Source organism: Lynx rufus, unplaced genomic scaffold, assembly GCF_022079265.1.
Source record: "Lynx rufus isolate CCGP_SWC_20201006 ecotype Redwood Valley unplaced genomic scaffold, mLynRuf1.p SCAF_45, whole genome shotgun sequence".
Taxonomy (NCBI): Eukaryota; Metazoa; Chordata; class Mammalia; order Carnivora; family Felidae; genus Lynx; species Lynx rufus.
In genome coordinates this window covers 833,103-854,315 of record NW_025814862.1, presented here as the reverse complement: position 1 = coordinate 854,315, position 21,213 = coordinate 833,103, and the positions used below count along the sequence as shown (strand labels likewise).

At 48.5% G+C, this 21,213-nt stretch overlaps 1 protein-coding gene across 1 annotated transcript in view; it reads right to left on the bottom strand.

Annotated features, from left to right (window-relative positions):
* Nucleotides 1-214: 214 nt before the first annotated feature.
* The window catches only part of GNB1L (G protein subunit beta 1 like), a 59,389-nt gene continuing 38,390 nt past the window's right edge, over nt 215-21,213 (bottom strand). The window contains exons 6-7 of the mRNA XM_047098263.1: nt 16,955-17,170; nt 215-644 (exon numbers count right to left, since the gene is read on the bottom strand). Coding sequence (XP_046954219.1) covers nt 327-644; nt 16,955-17,170 — 534 coding nt within the window. The 3' untranslated portion in view covers nt 215-326. The remainder of the gene's footprint in view (nt 645-16,954; nt 17,171-21,213) is intronic.

Genomic DNA, 21,213 nt, shown 5'->3' with positions numbered 1-21,213 from the left:
GGGGCGTCTGGGTGGCTCAGTTGGTTGAGTGTCTGACTTAGGCTCAAGTTATGATCTCACGGTTCGTGGGTTCAAGCCCTGTGTTGGGTTCTGTGCTGGCAGCTCAGAGCCTGGAGCCTGCTTCGGATCCTGTGTCTCCCTCTCTCTCTCTCTCTCTCAAAAATAAAGACATTTAAAAAAATTAAAAAAAAAAAAAAAAAAAAGGAAACCCAAGCCTTGTGAAGAAAATGAGGACTCCAAGGACTGGACACCTCTCGTAACTGGAGGAAGATAACTGTGACTGGTTGTCCTCAAGGGTCCTGATGCACGGTTACTACATGCCTGGGTCAGGCCAAGGCATGGGCTCCCACCTCCGTGTCCTCCACATGTCCTGACAAGGGAGTGGATGAGTCACTGCTAATCGGGTAGAGTGACCAGATGCTGATGCGCTGATCCCCGGACCCTGCAGCAAGCAAGCCATTGGCAGCGAAGGCCACACAGTGGACAGTAGCACTGTGGAAGGACAGTACAGCCAGTGGCTTCATTGTCCGCCAGTGAAACACACGGACACGATGGTCCCAGCCTGCAGTGGCCAGGATCTTGCGGTCTGGCCGGATCTTGACATCAGCAATCCCGGGATTGGTGAGTTCATGAGTTTTGCATACCTACAAGATCAAGAGCAGCAGAGAGAACCATGAAGTGGCTTTAGACTTGTCACAGGGGCTCCCACCTGTGGACATCCCCGGTCTGGCAGCTGGAACAAGGAGGGAAATGCAGGCTGCCAAGATGATTGCATGTTCCTATAAACTTACCCCCTACCTCCCAGGAGCTAGGCACAGACCTCCTGAGGGGAGCAGCCTGACCACTGCCCTTGGCTGAACCCTTGGGTTATGAGAGGAGACTTCAGCCCCTTCCCTCAGAGAGCCCTTGAGGCCCCACAGAGCTACTCTGCTTCCCTTTCTATCAGGCCCTCAGGAAAGACCTCAGTGGGCTGGGTCCTGGAGTCCTTCATCACAGAAATACACTGCACTCTAATGAAATGCAAGAGGCATTTCCTGCTTGATAGAAGAATAAAGTCTGCATTTCTCCCTTCTAGGGAAACCTCACACCGACCCCAAAGCAAGAGGAGTACAAGAAACAAACTCCATCTTCAGCAAGAGGGGTTGAAGAGCCACCAAGAAGGGGAGCCAGTGGGTGCAGGTAGGAGGAGTGGGGGACAACAGGAAGGTGCAGGTCACAGGAGCACCTGCAGAGCCTGCCACACTGGCCATGGCTGAAACCTTAGTCCCTAGCCTGGTTCTGAGAAGGGGGCAGGCAAAACAAAACAAGGAGTTGCACAGACGCATTCTATCTGTGTTGAGCCATTGGAAGCCAACCGCTCTCTGGGGGCTGAGCGCTCCCACAGTCAGTGCTGTGTGATGACCCCTCCTCGACACGTGCCTCCTGCAACAGGTAGGGATCCAGAGCTGCCTTTGTGGTCACAGGACCACTTGTGGTTATACAGCACTATCTCATGCATGGCAAGGCAATCTGGCATCTCTGTCCCACACACTAAATGACAAAGGCACTCTGCCATCATTGTGACAATGCACAATGGCCACTTTCTTCTACTGATCCCATGATTGGTCTAGCCCTGTGCACCACAAGCTTTTGCTGCCCTGAAGTTTGCCGTCTCACCAGCACACCCTTTTCTCCTAATTCACTTCCTAATGGGGCCATAGCAGTCTTGGTTAAGAATTCCTCATCTCTGCAAAGATAAAACTAGGGAAAAGGAGGAAAGAAACATTTTAAAACAAATGGTAGGGGCACTTGGGTGGCTCAGTAGGTTGAGTGTCCAACTCTTGGTTTCAGCTCAGGTCATGATCTCACAGTTTGTGAGTTCCAGCCCTGTGTTGGGCTCTGTGCTGACAGCATGGAGCCTGCTTGGGATTCTGTCTCTCTCTCTCTCTGCCCCTCCCCACTTGCTCTCTATCTCTCAAAATACATACATACATACATACATACATACATACATACATACATACAAATGGTAATATTCCTTGGAAGCAAACAAATATTGCCACCAAGCATTTTTGCCATAATTTAACAAAACAAAACTTCATGAAGCAATCACCTCTATAAAAGAAGAACCCAAAGTAGCAAACACAGAGGGAGGAAAGCTGAACTGACAGAGCACAGGAAAGAAGTGGAAGAAAGAACTCAAAGAAATGAAGGGGAATGGGAACAGCAGAAGGAGACTGGAACTAGATAGGAAGAGCAGGAAAGATACAAAGTGAGCAAAATGAAAGAGAAACAAAAAGTTACAACAGACTGGAGAGAAAACAGCAGATGTAGAAGACAGGTGGAGATGCTCTAACACTCAATGATTTAGAAAATCAATTCTAATTTCTAGAAACTGAAGTCTTACAATCCAAATCCAAAGACAGGCTTCAGGATGGTCAATGTTAAGATATGCCTTAGGAAAATCACCAGACTGAGGGGGGAAAAATAAAAGCCCTTTGGTGGTCAGGCAAAAAGATCAAGTTGACTGTGAGGTAAGGTTTAGGCTGTCCTCAGAATGTTCCATGGCCACATCTGTGGCAATAGACAGAGAAGGCTGTGAGGGCAGGCACGGTCCAAGAATTTTATATCTAGCCAGACTGCTGTTCAAGTATAAAAACAATAGACAAGCATTTTTGAACATGTAAGGACTCAAAGAATATGTTCCCATAAGCTCTTCTTGAAGGACTGGAAGATTAACTCTAGTCTCATAAGAGATAACCAGAGAACTTTAACAGATGATCTGGCAGAGAGTATGGAATCTACTTACCAGTGGGATTAGGTCTAAAACAATATGTGGATTATGGCTATAGAACTGGTTATGCAACTAACTGAAATATGGGAGGATACTGAGAGAGATGGAATTTTTGTTAAATTCATTGATTTGTTCATCTTTTGTCATTTGGGGCCTAAGATAAAATAGTCAACCTCATACTTGACAGATTATCTGACAACCCACTGTAAGTAATGACAAAAACAACATTACTTCCTTCTCCACCCTTGACACTAGGTGCCATGATTTCCTAGAACTTGCCCTTGTATTTCTCCATACAAATATACTCAACAGATTTATAACTGGATTCCAAAGTTAAATCCAAATCTGTGCTATGTGTAAGAGAGACACCAAAAGAATGACTGGCAAAGATATACCAGGAGAGTGCACACAAGAGAAACAGGGGTACAGTGTCAGTAACAGGAAAGGTTGAATTCAGAGCCAAAAGCATGAAGACAGACTATATACCATACTTATCAATGATAAAGGGTACAATTCACAATGAAGAGCTATGACTATCTCTTTAAGAGATAAATAGGCATATCATTTATGAAGCAAGAACAATAGGAATGTGGCTTTGATGGAGTAATAACTGGTACCAGACCAGTCCTCATGCTATAAACAACTATCAAACTGGACAAAATATACCAAGCAACTGTGTCTAGGCAGTGGACAATAGGTGGGGAAGGGCAGCTGATGAGGTGGGCCTCTCAAAAACCCTAGCAGCAATCTGCCCAGGGAAATGTCCCAGCCATGAAATCTAGGTGGTGCACCTCTGTGCACATGAAGCTGAGGAGGCAGAGATCACAGAGTGGGGCAGCTGGAGCAGCTAAATCTGTGGGGTGAGCCAGCAGCATGGAGGGAACTGGGGGAGGGACGGAAGGCCATGTCTGGTTTCCCTATCCATCCTCGTGTGGAAGGCTGGGCTGTGCAAGCTCAGGACAGCACACAAGTTCACCAGACAGTGGCTGCAGCAGGGTTAAATAGAATAGTTATAAGAGATTCGACAGTGATCTCCAGTGCATCCAGCCACAGTGCAAACACTGCCTGACATCCCAAGACCAACTGAGATGACACAATGGTCTTACTTCAGGAATGAGGAACATACCTTTGGGTAAGGCCTACCCTGGACCTACTGTAACAATGCTAGAGACAGAGCTCTACATGGTCTGAAGGGGAGGCAGAGTTTGGAAGGTGAGTTCCACCACTTCGGAGGAGCCTGGGAAGGACCTTGGGCTTTCCACATATCTGCCCTGACAGAGCATAATGCCAAACCTACATAAGTTCAAGGTCAACAGCCAGTAACTGAATTGCCTGCAATAACAAAAGTAAACACTCTTCAGCGCAAAAGACTAGACTGTATTACAATGTCTAGCATGCAAACAAAAAATTATTAGACATGCGAAGAAGCAGGAATATATGACTCATGGTCAACTGGAAAAAAAACACTAAATAGAAACTGACCCAGAATGACACAGATATTAGACATATCAAAGACTTTAAAGCAGCTGTTTAAATGTTTTTTAAAAAATGAAAGAAAATGCATTCAAATAATTACTAAAAATAATTGTCTTGATGAGTGAATAGACAGGAATTATTAGCAGAAAATGGGAGATTATATGGGGTGCCTGGGTGGCTCAGTAGGTTGAGCGTCTGACTCTTGATTTCAACCCAGGTCATGGTCCCAGGGTCGTGGATCGAGCTGTGTATCAGCTCCACACTGAATGTGGCGTGCTTAAGATCCTTTCTCTCTCTCTCCCTCTCTCTCTCCCCTCTCCTCTGCTTACACTCTCTCTCTCAAAGAAAGAAAGAAAGAAAGAAAGAAAGAAAGAAAGAGAGAGAAAAAAAGGAAATGCAGATTATAAAAAAGAACCAACCCAGAACAACCAACAATATTTTAAAGGAGACGAACAAAGTTGGAGACTTAACGTTACCTGACTTTAGGACTTACTCTAAAGCTACAGTAGTCAAGATAGTGTGGTTATTGATGAAAGAGACAGATTAAGGGAACAGAATAGAGAGTCCAGAAATAGACCCACATAGAGTCAACTTGTCTTTGACAAAGGAGCAAAGGAAACATAATGAAGGAAAAGACAGTCTTTTTAACAAGCAGTGCTGGAACAACTGGACATCCATGTACAAAAATATGAATATAGACGAATACCTTACATCCCTAATTCACAAAAAATAACTTAAAATGGATCACAGCTCTGAATATGAAACACAAGACTATAAACATCCTAAAAGATAACAGGAGAAAAACCTAGATGATCTTGGGTTTGGCAATGACATTTTAGATGCAACACCAAAGGTACGATCCATGAAAGAAAGAATTGAGAAGCTGAGCTTCACTAAAATTAAAATTTTTCTGCTCTGTGAAAGACAATGGCAAGAGAATGAAAAGACAAACCACAGAATGGGAGAAGATATTTGCAAAAGATGTATCTGATAAAGGACTGTTATCTAAAATATACGACGAACTCTTAAGACTCAACATTAAGAAAACAAACAACCTGATTAAAAAATGGGCCAAACACCTTAACAGACACTTCACCAAGGAAGACATAAACATGGCAAATAAGCATAAGAAAAGTGCTTCTGTCATACATTCTCAGGGAAATGCAAATCAGAACAACGACTAGGTTAACATTGTATGTCAATTATACTTCAATAATAAAAATTAAAAAAACCAACATCAGTGAGATACCCACTACACATTTGTTAGAATGGCCAAAATCCAGAACACTGACAACACCAAATGCTGACAAGGATGTGGAGCAACAGGAACTCTCATCCACTGCTGGTGGGAATGCAAAACTCTACAGCCACTTTGGAAGACAGCTTGGTGGTATCTTACAAAACTAAACACAATCTTGCCACATGATCTAGAAATTGGACACTTTGGTATTTACCCAAAGAAGCTGAAAATTTATATCCATACAGAAAACTGCACATGGGTGTTTATAGCAGCTTTATTCATAATTGCTAAAACTGGGAAGCAACCAACATGTCCTTTAATAGGTGAATAGATAAATAAATGGTGGTGCCTCCAGACAATGGAATACTATTCAGTGCTAAGAAGAAATGAGTGGGGTACCTGGGTGGCTCAGTCAGTTAAGTGTCTGACTTCAGCTCAGGTCATGATCTTGCAGTTCATGAGTCTGAGCCCCGTGTTGGGCTCTGTGCTAACAGCTCAGAACCTGGAGCCTGCTTCAGATTCTGTGTCTCCCTCCCTCTCTCTCTCTTTCTCTCTGCCCCTCCCCCACTCATTCTCTGTCTCTCAAAGAAAAAAAAAAACATTAAAAAGAAATGAGCTATTGGGGCGCCTGGGTGGTTCAGTCAGTTAAGTGTCTGACTTCGGCTCAGATCATGGTCTCACAGTCTCCAGGTTCGAGCCCCACGTTGGGCTCTGTGCTGACAGCTCAGAGCCTGGAGCCTACCTCAGATTCTGCGTCTCCCTGTCTCTGTCCTCCCTGGCTCACACTCTGTCTCTCTCTCTCTCAAAAATAAACATTAAAAAATATGAGCTATCAAACCATAAAAAGACATGGAGCTATCAAACCATAAAAAGAATCTTAAATGCGTATTACTCAGTGAAATAAGCCAATCTGACCCCGCCATGATGTTCTGGAAAAGACAAAATCAAAGAGACAATAAAAAAAATCAGTAGTTGTCAGGGGTTAGTGAGGGAGGAAGAATGAACGGGCAGAGCACAGAGGATTTTCAGGGCAGTGAAAATACTGTGTGTGATACTATAATGGTGGACACATGTCATTATACACTCATCCAAACCCACAGAATGCACACCACCAAGAGTGAACTTATGTGAACTGTGGACTCTGGGTGATAACATGTCAATGTGGGTCCACCAGTTATTTACTTTTTTTAATCTTTAAAAAAAATTTTTTTTACCATTTATCTATTTCTGAGAGCGAAAGAGAGAGAGAGCGCACACAAGCAGGAGAGGGGCAGAGAGAGAGGGAGACAAAGAATTCGAAGCAGGCTCCAGGCTCTAAGCTTGTCAGCACAGAGTCCGATGTGGGGCTTGAACCCACGAACCGTGAGATCATGACATGAGCCAAAGTCGGATGCTCAACCAACTGAGCCACCCAGGCACCCCTCATGTGGGTCCACCAGTTATAATAGCTCTCCTGCTCTGGTGGGCTGTGGATAACAGGGGAGAGGCTATACATATGTGGGGGGACAAGGGGCATATGGGATATGTCTATACCGTCCTCTCAATTTTGCTGTGAACCTAAAACTGTTCTAAAAAAAAGCCTTTTGTTGGGGCACCTGGGTGGCTCAGTAGGTTGAGCGACTATCTTTGGCTCAGGTCATGATCTCAGTTTGTGAGTTCAAGCTCCGTGTTGGGCTCTGTGCTGACAGCTCAGAGCCTGGAGCCTGCTTCTGATTCTGTGTCTCCCTCTCTCTCTGCCCCTTCCCCACTCATGCTCTGTCTCTCTCTCAGAAATAAATAAACATTAAAAAAAATTTTTTTAAAGCCTTTTGTTAAAAAAATAAAGAAGAACTATAATAGAAAATGTAGAACTGAGAATCTCAATCGTTGAAATGTAAAATTTGTAGAATAGGTTTAACAGCAGACTGCAAATCATTAAAAATTAGTCAGTAAAGCAGAGGACAAATCAATCAACATTATTCAACCCGAAGAGAGAAGAGTGAATGAAGAAAACTCAACAGAGCTTCAGGAGCCTATGGGGTGATATCCAACTGTCCAACTGTCGAACTTATGAAAGCCCCTACATCGTCAAACTCTGAAAACTACAGATGAAAAAAATCTTGAAAGCCGCCGTGGAGTGAGACACGTGGTGCATCTGGGAATAATGATAAGATATGATGAATTCTCATCAGAAACTATGAACACCAGATGACAACAGAACACCTTCTTAAAATTAATAAATTAAATTAAATTTTATTTTTTAAGTGGACTTCACACCCAGCATGGAGCCCAGCACGGGGCTTAAACTCATGGTCCTGAGATCAACACCTGAGCTGAGATCAAGAGCTGGATTCTTAACTGACTGAGCCACCCAAGTGTCCCAGTACAACAGCTTTAAAGTGCAAGAAGAAAAACAAAAGCATCATCCCTAGGTCCTATAGGCAGAATTCTTTTTATTTTATTTACTTACTTACTTATTTATTTTAATTAATTTATTTATTTTTAACGTTTATTTACTTTTGAAAGTGAGACAGAGCGTAAGCAGGGGAAGACCAGAGAAAGAGGGAGACACAGAATCTGAAGCAGGCTCTAGGCTCTGAGCTGTCAGCACAGAGCCCGATGTGGGGCTTAAACTCACGGAACCGTGATATCATGACCTGAGCCGAAGTCGGACGCTTAACCGACTGAGCCACCCAGGCGCCCCCAGAATTCTTTTTTAAAAAAGAGGGTGAAATAGACATTATATGTATTATATACTACATACTCTTACAATAAAGTAAGCTAGAGAAGAGAAAATATTAATAAAATCACAAGGAAAAGAAAACACATTTATAGAACTACACTGTATTTATTAAAAAATCTGCATATAAATGGACCTGCACAGTTAAAATCTCTTGTTCAAGGGTCAACTGTACTATGCTTTTTTTTTTTAAGTTTATTTATTTTGAGAGAGAGAGAGAGAGAGAGAGAGAGTGCGACTGGGGGAGGAACAAAGAGACAGAGAGAGAGAGAGACAGACAGACAGACAGAATCCCAAGCAGGCTCCACATAGTCAGTGCAGACCCAGATGCAGGGCTCAAACTCATGAACCGTGAGATCACGACCTGAGCCGAAATCAAGTCAGACGCTTAACCAACTGAGCCACTAGGGTGCCCCTATACTATTTTTATTTCCTCTAAGTTCTAATAAATAAAAACTGATGATTTAGCACAAAACCAATAACACTGTAAAGTGGAGTTTAGACGGTGTATAGAAGTAAAATGTATAACAGCGGCAGAAGAAAGGGTGGGAAGGTGGTAACTGGTATCCTAGCATGGGGTTATGACGCACATAGGGGGAGTGTGGCAACATTAAGCAAGATTGGGAATGTCAATGATGCATACTATGGGCCTGCAAGGGCCTCAGAAGAAAATGGCAAAAGCTATAGCAAAGAAACCAAGAGAGAAAATAAAATGGAAAACTGAAATATGAATACTTGATTAACACACAAGAAGGCAGGAAAGGGGTAAAAGAGGGTCAAAACAGAAGTGACGAGTGGAAAACAAGTATCAAGACGGCAGCCTTAATGCTGGACACATCAATAATTATATTAAGTGCAAACAGACTAAGTGCTCCAATTAGAAGGCAGAGATTGTCAGAAAGGATTAAAAAGCAAGACTAAGAAAGATGCTTTTTAAATATAAAGAGATGGACATTGGTTGAAAATAAGGGAGATGTGGGAAATGTGCCTTGAAAAGAGGAAACAGGAGAAAATTAATGCCACTTTATTAGCATCAGACCAAGCCGACCTCAAGACACCTGAAACTAATGTAACATTCATTGTGTGTCAACTATGCTTCAATTAAACAACGACAAAAAAAGACATGACAAGAGCTACAGAAGGATATTTCATGATGACCAATCAGCAGGATGTGGGAACCATCGTAAATGCGTGTAATGACAGCGCTTCAAAATTCATGAAGTAAAACAGACAGAACCAGAGAAATAGGCACATTCACAGCCACACTCAATGATTCAAAGACCTTGCTCAGTAACTAGCAGAAAACTGGACAAAAAGATCAGTAGGGATATGGAAGACTTAAATGCTACCAACTACCTTGACCGAGGTCACGCTGACGGAACACCCCACCCACCAACTGCAGAACACACGCGTTCACCAAGATGTAGCATGTGCTGGGCCAAACACAAGCCTCAATAAATATCGAAATGTTGACATCATGCAAGTTCCTTCACTGACAGCAGAATTAAGCTAGATGAAAGATATCTACAAAATCAACAAATATTGGCAAATTAAATAATTTACTTCTAAGGAATAACTGGATCAAAGAAGAAATCACAAGAGAAAATAGAAAGTATTTTGAACTGAATGGGGCACCTGGGTGGCTCAGTCAGTTGAGTGTCTGACTCTTGATTTCGGCTCAGGTCATGATCTTGAAATCTGTGGATTAGAGCTGCACGTTGGACTCCATGCTGACAGCACAGAGCCTGCTTAGGTTTCTCTCACCCCTTCTGTTTCTCCCCAACTTGCGCATGCGCTCTCTCTCCCTCTCAAAATAAATAAATGAACCAAAAAAAAAAAAAAAAAAAAAAAGAAAAGAGAAGAAAAGAAAGAATTTTGAACTGCATAAAAATGAAGATACAGAAATCAAAGTTTGTGGGACAAGACCCACAAAGGCTGGTGAGCTGGCTGGGAGCTGGCTTCCCCACAACCCAGTGAAGGGCCAGTACAAACCCACAGAAGCACCTAGAACTGTAGGCACCATCAGTGTGCAGATTCACACACTCAGAAGCTCCCAGTAAATGTTTCCTAACAGGTGGCTGTATCAGCTTCTGGAAGAAGTACCTGAGGAGTGAGACTGCCTGGACAACATTTACGGTTATGAAACAGCAGCGATGAAATGCATTCCATGTGCAAAACCAGCTCTGTGAGAGAGATACCTACATCTGAAGAAAAGTTGAAGGCAAAAGATTAAAAAAAAAAAAAAATCTACAGGGGCACCTGGGTGGCTCAGTTAGTGGAACATCCGACTTTGGCTCAGGCCATGATCCCACAGTGTGTGAGTTCAAGCCCTGCATCGGGCTCTCTGCTCTCAGTGCAGAGCCTACTTCAGATCCTCTGTCCCCGTCTCTCTCTGCCCATCCCCCGCTCACACACGCTCTCTTTCAAAAATAATTGTTTAAAAAATAATTTAAAAAATTTTAAAAGCTATAAAAAGAAGTAGTAAAGTCAGAAGAAATCTGGTATGAACCATATTAATAGTTGGCAAAATAGGCTTTTAGGCAAAAATCCTTTTCAGAGATAATGAGGTCACTAAAGTATAAAGCTTCATTTCCCTAGGAAGATGACCACTCTAAATCTGTATGTTCCTAAGCCAGCTTCAAAATGCAGAAGCAAACATGTCTAGGATGCAGGAAAAATTACGGAGATGTGCCTCAGCATGAGGGTCTCCCTGCCGCTTCCAGAGGTGCCCAGTCCCGGGTGCCAGGACTGCCTCAGTGTGTGCAGGTACAGCTGCGCGTCTAGCAACGAGAGGCACTTCCTTCTCACATGTGGAATACTTATGTCAACTGGACCGGCCTCCACATTTCAAAGAGCTGATATCATTCAGACCTTATTCTCTGAACACACAGCATTAAGTTAGGAATTGAAAAATAAAAAAATAACTAGGGGGAAATATCAAACATTTGGAAACATAAATCTGATCAGCTCAGCAGTCAGAGAACAAATAAATATCGGGTCCACCCAAAAGTGAGCACTGATGAAGATGGTGACATCTCCCAACATGGGACACAGCTAGAGGGTCACCGACAGACTTCAGCTGCTGTGGGGAATGGATGGCAGAGAATGAGTGGGCTCCATACCCAGTTCAAGTCAGAGAAACAGACCAAGCTCAGAGAACACCGGATGAAAAAAGGGAAAGATCAGAGCAGAAATGAAACAGAAAAAGACTTTTAAAAATCAACAAAGAGGAGTGCCTGGAAGGCTCAGTCGGTTAACCATCCGACTTCAGCTCAGGTCATGATCTCATGGTTGGTGAGTTTGAGCCCCGCATCGGGCTCTCTGCAGTCAGCACAGAGCCTGAAGCCTGTTTCAGATTCTGTGTCTCCCTCTCTCTCTGCCCCTGCCCTGCTTCATGCTCTGCCTCTCTCAAAAATAAACACTTAAAAAAATTAAAAAGAATTAAAAGGAAAACAAGTAAAGATCAACAAAGATAAGATTGATAAAGGATAAAAATGGAACAGTTTTATAAATATAGCAGAAATCTAAACAATCGTTACAAATAAAAAAGGCAGTATGAAAATACCTTGGAGGTTTTTATGCTCATAGACAAATTAGTTCAAGAAGAAAATCAAGCCTTCCTTGCAAAGAAAATGCCTGCCCCAGTGGGACAGGCCAAGAGTGACCCATGGCCACTCACAAAACTGACCTCCTGCCAACTTATCCAGAGATCAGGAGAGGAGGGGACGCCTGGCTCCAGACTCTAGGGCTCCTGATACCCCGACACCATAAGCAGAGTGGGGTAACAAGAGAGGGGGTGAAACTTAGTCTACTGAGAGACAGACAGATGGTCCTGAACAACTCCGGCCCAGCACCACAGTGCGGAAATGGTCATGCTATGTAGTGGGTTATTTTAGCACTATGTAGTTGTTTTAATATTATAAAAACCAAAAACATGCAATATATTAAATTAACTGACTTGAGAAGAAAAGCCTTGAGTCTGACAGCTCAACATCCATTCACAATCCAGATTCTTTCCCCGCTAGGAGTAGAATGAGGATCTGATATGACGGGAACCTGCTAAAATCCCACAGCAAATGGGGTGTGCCATCCAACCCATGGCATGGCCAGGATCCTTGCCACAGTCCCAGCCTCTACTTGGGATGTCCTGGGTTCCTAGCCAGTGCCATCAGCACATGGGCAGCTCTGCAGTGACCTGTCCAGGGACCTCCATGCCCACCCCGCATCTCCTGGTCAAGGGCCCCCTCCTGCTCTTCCAGGGCTCTGTCCAGTGCCTGGTTCTACAGTTCACGGACCGCAATTGCCAAGCCTGGCCTGCACTGGAGGACTGTGGGAGCCGAAGCCTCTGTGCAGGTGTGAGAAGGCAAATGCTATGTGTGCCCGCACGTGAGGGTGTGCATCTTCCTGAACCTCTCTCCATTCTCAAGGACCAGACAGGGTGGCTGGGAATGAGGACTGATGACCATCACTGTCCCTCATACTTTGCTCTTCTGTGGACTTTGCCTTAAGCCAGTGGTTAGCCAGGGGATTCCTGGGCTCAGAGCCATGGACTCCCTGGAACCCACCTGGGGCCCTGCTTCCAGATTTCCTCCTTCATAGTCCATCTTCATGTGAATTTGTTAACAGGGGGAGTATTTCACAGAGAGATAAGGGCTGCTTTCAAGTTTGCTCTCTGCTGATGAACACCGAGAGTCCAGGACAAATGGAAGAGGAATGTGAGTTTCCAGAGAGGCCCCTGAACTGGGGTTCTTACACATTGGGAGCTGGGTGCAGGGCAGAGAACACCTTCCATGCCAGTGTCGCCACCTAGAAGGGGCTAAGACACCCAGTGCTGCCCACGGGGGCAGGAGTGACTCTGGCCCTGAGGCAGAAGCACAAGGCAGGCTCCCCTGGCAGGAATGAAGAGAAGCAACTGCAAAAGCTTTGATGGGGACCTAAACCAAATGAGGCCAGTCCCTGTCCCAGGCTTGTATTCCAGAGGAGGAGGAGGAAGAGGAGGAGGGCGGCCCAACAGGGACTGTTTGTGGTGATGGTGGCCAGAGCTTTGTTGGTTCTGCTATGTTCCTGAGATGCATATGGTGGGTTGGGTTGTGGCCACAATTTTCTTGGTCTTGGGGCCCTCCAGTCTCCTTCCTACCTGTCCCACATGACCTGCTATTGATACTTTTGAGGAGAAGAAGGTCAGGGAGAAAGAGGGCAATGGCCACACAGCAGGACGGGAGGATGCCTGGCCAACCAGCTGCCGGTGCAATGCGGGGAAAGTGTGGTTGGTCTGATTCCTGGCCCAGGCTGCCTGGGGTTGGTGGGGGGGGGGGGGCTTAATATTACTTAAAGGCCTAAAAATACTGCTGGCTGTAAATCAGTCCCTGCTTCAAGGCCATGGGCCCTGCCCAAGTGTGGGAGGAAGGAGCAGGTCTGCACACCACCTGTGTCTGACGACAGCCAAGGCCCAATCCCCTGGAGGCTGGAGGGAAAGCCACCTCTGGAAGGCAGGCGAGTGGCCCAGTGTCACCACGTGCTCCTGAGGCCATAGTGTCTGGATGAGAGTGGCTGAAGGCCCTTGGTCACTGCTGTGGCCCCTGGCCGCACCCATCCTGGATGAGGACCCTCTGGGAAGGATCCGTGGCCACTAGTGGCTCTCATAGCACATGACCTCAGGTGCCAGGAATGCGCACGCAGCAAAGCCGCCATCTGGTTCCCATTACCCACGCTCTGCTGCGGGAAACCTCATCTGCGTCTTTGCTCCCAGCGCCCGCCGGGGAGAGATTGATTTGGGCTCATTAGAGAGTCCAACAGCAGGCTGTGAGGTGAGGCACATCTGTGCCCACGTGGCTCAAGGACTAGGGCGGGCGGCCACATCGCAGGGCCAGCACGGTGTGCCGAGGGCCCTGGGGCGAGGATGCCTGTGGATGCCCGTGGGTGCTGGCCCCTGATACTTCTTCCTCAGAGGCCTGTGCGTCACAACCTGAAAATTTCCAGGGCCTCTGGGGCCAACTCTGAAACTGATGTGCAGTTGTTTCTGGGTGAGGCAGCCGTTTTTAGTGACTGTGCTCAGCAGGAGAAGCACTGTCCTCCTCCTTTGATGTGTACTACTGAGTGAGCCCCCCTAGCCTGGCGTAACACCATCATGTAACCACCACGTCCATTCCACAATGCATGGCTCCCCTTCTGCTTTAACTTTCAAATTCATTAATAATCCCCTGTGCTTCAACTTTTCAATTCATCAGTATAATAAAAGTTCATCTCTGGACTGGAACATGCACCATAAATTTAAGTCTTAAGTTCCAGCAGCTGTTTCCCGAAAAAGCCAGCAGAAACCAGGCAGATCTGGGCCAGGTCAGCAGAAGGGGACCCTTCCAGAGGTCCAGGGGCTTGGGGCGGGGTTCTCAGGGAAGCCACTTGAGTCTTCAGCTCTTTGCAAGGTCAAGGCTCATGAAGTTCAAGCCACAACAGGATGGAGCACTGGACCCCACAGTGGGAAGGTGGGGGCACTGCCTGGTCCCCACCAGGCTCGAGAGGCAGAGAGAAGGGTATGAGGGAGAACTCCACTGCCCACCTGGCTGGGCTTGACACCCAGCAAGGTGACCTCCACTGCTGAGGACATGAAGACCCAGAACCAGAGTGGCTCTGCCCCATTCTTAAAGATGACAGCCGGGGTGCCTGAGTGTCTCAGTCGGTTAACTAACTCTGGATTTTGGCTCAGGTGGTAATCTCACGGTTCATGAATTTGAGCCCTGAGTTGGACTCTGTGTTGACAGTGTGGAGCCTACTTGGGATTCTCTCTCTCTCTCTCTCTCTCTCTCTCTCTCTATCTCTCTCTGCCCTCTGTGCACTCACACGCTCCTCTCACTCTCAAACTTTAAAAAAAAAAAAAAGATGACAGTCATCATGAAGCCATCATGAAGACATTCATTCCCATCCCCACCCAAGTCCACAATTTCAATGCCTTGGGACCCTTCTACCAGGATGGAGGCATGAGAAACTTGGTCCTTGACAGCCAGCTCGGGCCCCATTTGGAGGCTTGTCTAACCCTGCTTCCTGCAGGGCCTCCGTGGACTCTCTGAGACAACATAAGGACAGAGGACAGATGGGTAGCAGGCTTTACAACAAGTCAGCCATGTGCTGACACAAGCCGGTCTGCTGGAGAGGAGTAATGCCAAGGAAGCATGAATGTGTGCCCTGTCCCCAAATGTGACATATGACCCCCCCTTTCCCCTCTCTCTGGGCTCTGGCTGGCTGTTCCCCATCCTCGGGTCCCTGCTCAGGTCCCACCTGGAGAGATACCAGGACAGCATGTACAGTTCCAGCCCTGCTGCTCCTAGCTCTGATTTTCACCTCTGTTCTCTGATGGGACCACTCTTTTTAGGATGCCAGTTCCAACTCCAGCTTGGACATGAAAGGCCCCTCCCAGGTCCCACTCTGCTTGACTTCAGTGTTCCATCCTCGGGTCTCTCTATTATGGAGAATGGCCATTACCATTCTCTCTAGCACCCTCTCACCTCGCTCGTTCTCAGTTTCCCTTTCCCTCAGGACTTCTCACCCACCATGTGAAACCCCTGCCCCTGCTGTCCTCACTCTGTCCTGCCTTTGGGATGATCTGGTGGCCATGTCCCGCCCCTGGGTTGCACCCAGGACCCATGATACCTGCTAGGCACTGCAGTCTTGTGCCCTGATTTTCCTCAGGGGCCCACCCCTCTGCCCCAACTCATGTGCCTCAGGGGCTCGTTGGCCACTGCCCAGGGCCTCTTCCTCTGGCTGTGGGGGCCTGGGCTGGGCAAGTGTGAGGTGAGGCAGGCTTGCCAGGCTGTGGACAAGGCTCTCCCATCTGGAGAGGGGCCCTAAGGAATGCCTTCATCCTCGGCCTCCTGTCTCCACCAAGCTACTGCAGAAGAGGACAAACATGATCTCTAGTACTCTAGTGATAGCACCCAGGTGAGGCCAGGAGCCAAGCCTGCTGCTGCTTCTGCTGGCAGTCTCCCTGAGCGCCACACATCTCCCATGCAGGGCTCTGTTCCGCCACCAGACCTGGGTTTACGTCACTGCCCTTCCATGCAGCTTCCACTCGCAGCCCCCCGGGACCTGCCTTAGTGTGAGGCTTCCCGCCCGCCCTCCCCCCCATTCTACCCCCCAGGTTCCAAACAGGGCTGAGCGTGCAGGCTGGGCCACCACATGCTGAGCACCAGCCACAGGCCCAGACCTGGTCTCCCGGTGCTCCACGAGTCATGTGGGAAGGGAAAGTCCAGTGAGACATTATGGGAAGGTTTTCAGCACCGCCCCGCTCCGCCTTGAGGCCTCACACCCCTTCCTGGCTGTGGCCTCTGGCCGTGAGGAATGGCTTCCCTGGGGTTGGCTTACAGACTGCCCCGGGGGCGTGACTCCGTGGATTTCTCCACACTGGGTCGGTTTTTGTTGATTAATCAGTTCCTTACTGACCGAATTCCTCTGAGTTTTTGCAAATGGGCTTGCCTACTCCTGGACTCTACATGCCTTTTCTCTAGATGGACAAGACGTGACTGCTGTTAACCCAAGGTCTGAGAGAAACCCAAACCATGTGAACGGTTCACAAACGCCCACGCCCCCTTCTTCCTGCACCGGCCCCGCGGACAGGCTGGCCTGCACCCCGCCTCGCAGTGATTAATTAGCCAGGGATCTGCAACAACTCCTCTTCATGCCTAAATATTGTTTCAGCCTATCAGACTGTTAGTGCAAAGCAGGATAAATGACACTTCGGGTCTGGCGCACTGACCTGCAGGGCCTGCTGCTCATCCAGGCTCCAGACAGCCAGCGCCTTCTCCGCAGAGCCTGAGACGCCCCTGGCCTTTTGGGAGTCAAAGTCAAAGCCCATGACGGGCTCTGTGTGGCAGGCGACACGACTGCACACCTTCCGCTCAGAGACGTCCCACAGGGCCACTGATCCGTCCTCATAGCCGGCCAGGAGGAGTGGGCGGGGACTGGACTCGGCCTGCGGGGACAGCACAGCAGTCAGCTCCCAAAAGGTCCTGGTATGTTTTGGGGGAGAAGGGGCTCCAGAGATGGGTGAGCTCCCCCACTGGGCCTTGGGGGTGGCCCAGCCGGGGAGCTGTTTCCCGTGTTCCCCACACCGGCAGTAACAGTTCGGAGGTTCTGCATGCCACCCTGATGGCCAGCACCATCGGCACAAAGCTGGCATGGGCCGGTGCTGGGGCACCCCGAGGACTCACCCTGGGGGAGGGGGGGGGACAGAGCCTGGGATAGCCCAGCACGGCCCCCGCCTCACACTGCCATGCCACTGCTCGCCAGCCCGGGTGCTGCCGCTTCTTCATGTCTCCTTTCTGCAGGCTGAGACTTGTGGCCACCCCTTCGTGAGGCGGTCACCTGTCTAGAACTGCCAGCCAAAGGAAATCGTGAGCTCCATCTCAATGAAAAATGAACTTTCTGTGCTTTGTCAACGTCGCCGCGGAAGCCCCCCACCCCCCAGGCCTGGTGAGTCGCCAGGGCGCTGACTGGTGTGAGCCGAGCTCTGCCGGCCCTGAGCTATTGTGATAAATGAGGACGCGGGTCAGAGGGCTCCGCACCCTGGGCAGACGCCTCGTTTATCTAGCCTCGGCAACAACTCCAGGGGAGCACCGCGGGACTCCATGTCACCCCAGCACTGAGAGCGGCAGTCCCATGCTTGGTGCCCAGTCTCCAGCACAGGCGCCCAGGTTGCTCCTGGGACAAAGCACACGCCAGCTGATGCCTTTTGCTCTTCACTCATCTCTGCATTTCCTGCTAAGCTGCCTGGGGTTGGTGTCACTCAAGTGTCAGAAATAACTGAGCACATCCCCTCCCCAGTGAATTTTCCAAGGGCCAGGAGCTCAACTGAGCCTTAGGGAACTCTGACTAGGCTTGGCCCCCAGCCCCTGGATGGTCAGTGGTGAGGATGGGGCCTTAGGGGCTGGTCAGAGAGAGGCTGCCTCCTGCATCACCTGCAACCTCCAGGATGGTCTACTGCAGGTCTCAAGGCTGGTGGTGAGCAGAGTGCCTGGGCCTCACTGGTCATGGGCCGACAAGGCCATGGAGGCCCTCCTTGTCCACCTGCTGGAGCTCCTTGTTACTGAGCTGCACGGGTGCTTCTATCTGCCCAGAGGGGCTCTGGGCCTGGATGCTGTACGCACCACACAGAGTGCCTCTCCACATTTAGGAGTGCTCAGAAAGGACAGGCTTGTGCAGCTAAGTAAGGTAACTGGGGTTAGCCAGAAGGCACGAGGACTTGTGTCTAACGAGTGGATACTACAACCTCAACACACGGAAACAAGGCTTTCTCCGTGTATCAGAAGGGGAAACTGAGGCTTCAGGGTGTGCTGTATGTCACTGGGGCCCTGGTTAGTGATGGGAGCCAGGGGGAGTCTGACACAGCCACTAAGACTTGCACACAGCACAGTGAATCCTCCCAGGCCGGAGCTAGTCTGGAGGACACCTCCTACATTTCCTCGGAAATAGCTTATACATTTTTTCTGATGATAATACATGTTCATACAAACAAAAACAGAAAGGCTTCCTAGTTTCACTTAGCCTGGGGCAGCCTGTGCTCCTCCCTGGGGCCTCTTGCATGGTGACTGCCTCCTGGCAGGCCCGACTGGGCAAGCAGTCAGGATATGGGCCCTGTGACCATGAACCCTGTGTGTGCACAGCATCTGGTGATGCCTGCCATGCAGGGGCCAAGGCTGGGAGCAGCTAAGCGTGGTCACTGGTTCCGTCTAACCTCCCGTGCAAAGCCATGACAGTGTTGGTGTACTTTCCCTGTAGTTTTAAAATGGAGAAAAGCTCCATTTTGTTATCTTTCAAGTCAACTGATTGGAACTTAGTTGTGAGGTATAAAATTGTTTACACCACTTTTCTCCAAGGATGGACAGACTACTTTAAGAAGCGGTCAGGCCCTCTGCTCTGGCATCCCCCTTTCAGGTAGCTGTACCTCCCCAGGCAGGGCCTCCCCTCATGAGCAGCCATATATATCTGGACTCAAGGAAGGGTGACAGCCAGGTGAGAACAGCCCAATGCTCTGCATGCCAACCAGGAACTCATGCCAACCTCCTAGACCAGATCTGCTGGACCCCACCCCACAGGCCAGGTCTGAGGAACTTACCTGGGGCCCACTTGGGTTTGTTCCCCTCAGGGCAGTGATCTGTCTTGTTGCCTGCTTTCCATCCACCCTGCTTCAGCCCAGTCTGCTCCTCCCCCAGGGATCTGCCACCCTCTGATCCCCTGGGTACATTCTTCCCTCATCTGGGGCTCCTCCCAGTGCCAACACATTGGCTTTGGTCTGTCTCTGTAGCTCAAGTCCACATGATGCCTGTGGTTTCTGGGTTCTGAGCATCCCAGCTAGTTCAGGGGCAGCATGCTACTCACCCACCTATCAAGGTACCACAGGGGGTCCAGATCAGAAGCCAGACTGACCTGCAGCGACTCACCTTGTTGTTGCCAAGGGTGACCAAATGCTGAGCTCCAGCCCTGATGGCTGCCGCCCCCCACCTGTGCTGCAGGGCCCCTGTGGTCCCCAGGGACAGACACCACAGGCAGGACAGTGGTCTCATGTCCTCCGGCCTTTGGTGACAGGTTGCTCTCCACAGGACGAGGACCTGAAGTTTCTAAAAGGACTTGCTTTGTGTCCTGTCCTATCCTGTGCTGACTGGGTGGGACTCCAGTGGGCTGGGCAGGCCATGCCTACAGTACCTCCTGGGACCAGTCCTGTGGGAAGCTCCCAGCTCACTGGAGGGATCCCTAGGCCCAGGGGTCGGGAGCCTCTTAGAGCTACTGTGATGGATATTCCTGATCTTTTGTATGATGATCATCCTAACAATGCAAGTCAACAGCTTTAAAAAGCAAAACAAGGGGCGCCTGTGTGGCGCAGTCGGTTAAGCATCCGACTTCAGCCAGGTCACGATCTCGCGGTCCGTGAGTTCGAGCCCCGCGTCAGGCTCTGGGCTGATGGCTCAGAGCCTGGAGCCTGTTTCCCATTCTGTGTCTCCCTCTCTCTCTGCCCCTCCCCCGTTCATGCTCTGTCTCTCTCTGTCCCAAAAATAAATAAACGTTGAAAAAAAAATAAAATAAAATAAAAAGCAAAACAAGAATACATCTGAATGTTTCAGTGAAAAATACGTCAGGCCATTCTGCCACACTCAGATTAATAAATTACAACCTGGGCCTTCAGGTTTGGAGAGGGGAAAAAAAAAGGACCTTTCAAATTAGTGTTGACTTTTTTTTTTTTTTTTTAAAAACAGAATGCCCTGCGTTGGATCTGTATCAACTAACAAAAACTCGATTTGTCCTTCTGTCAACTATATTAATTACCTTAACAAGTTTGTACATCCCATTTCTACACATTTTTCTGCTGGAATTTTTACATGATTACACAATGGCAGTGCTTCCAGGGCGCGGAATATGAGCGGATGCAGCCGGGATGTCCTCCCTAGGACCTGTGAGCACCACGCCAAGGCCCAAGGCGTCACGGCCTCGGGGTGTTCCCCGCCATATACCAGCTGGGGCCAGGAGCTCTGTCATTCAGGCAGGCCTCTTGGAGCCCCCACAAACTCAGCTCCCCGTGGGCTTCTTTCTGAGAGATACAGCAGCAGCAGGACACCACAGGATCAGCTTGTCAGAGATTTCCAACTGGAAACAAATTCCAACTGGAATGTTCTCAGATAAGAAATTGCAAGGGGAAACCAATGGCAAGAAAGAGCAGGTCCCTGGAGGGTCAAAAAGCTTGAGGCAGGGTCTCTGGGGTGCCTGGCCCCCTGGGTCCTGTTGGTCCCACAGACACCTCCAAACTGCCCAACCCCATCTTATGAAAAGTTCAAATGAGCAGTGAGGCAGGAAATCACCTCCTCCTGATCTCAGGCAGGCTCAGGGTGGCTTCTCAGAAGGTGCTGCTGAACTGAACAGAGCTGGGAAAGTGCCTATAAACTGCACTCCCAGGCAAGCACTGGTCAGTGACCTATTCACCACGGTTTCTACCATGGCCAAGATACTGCCTGGGTTCTTTCCAAG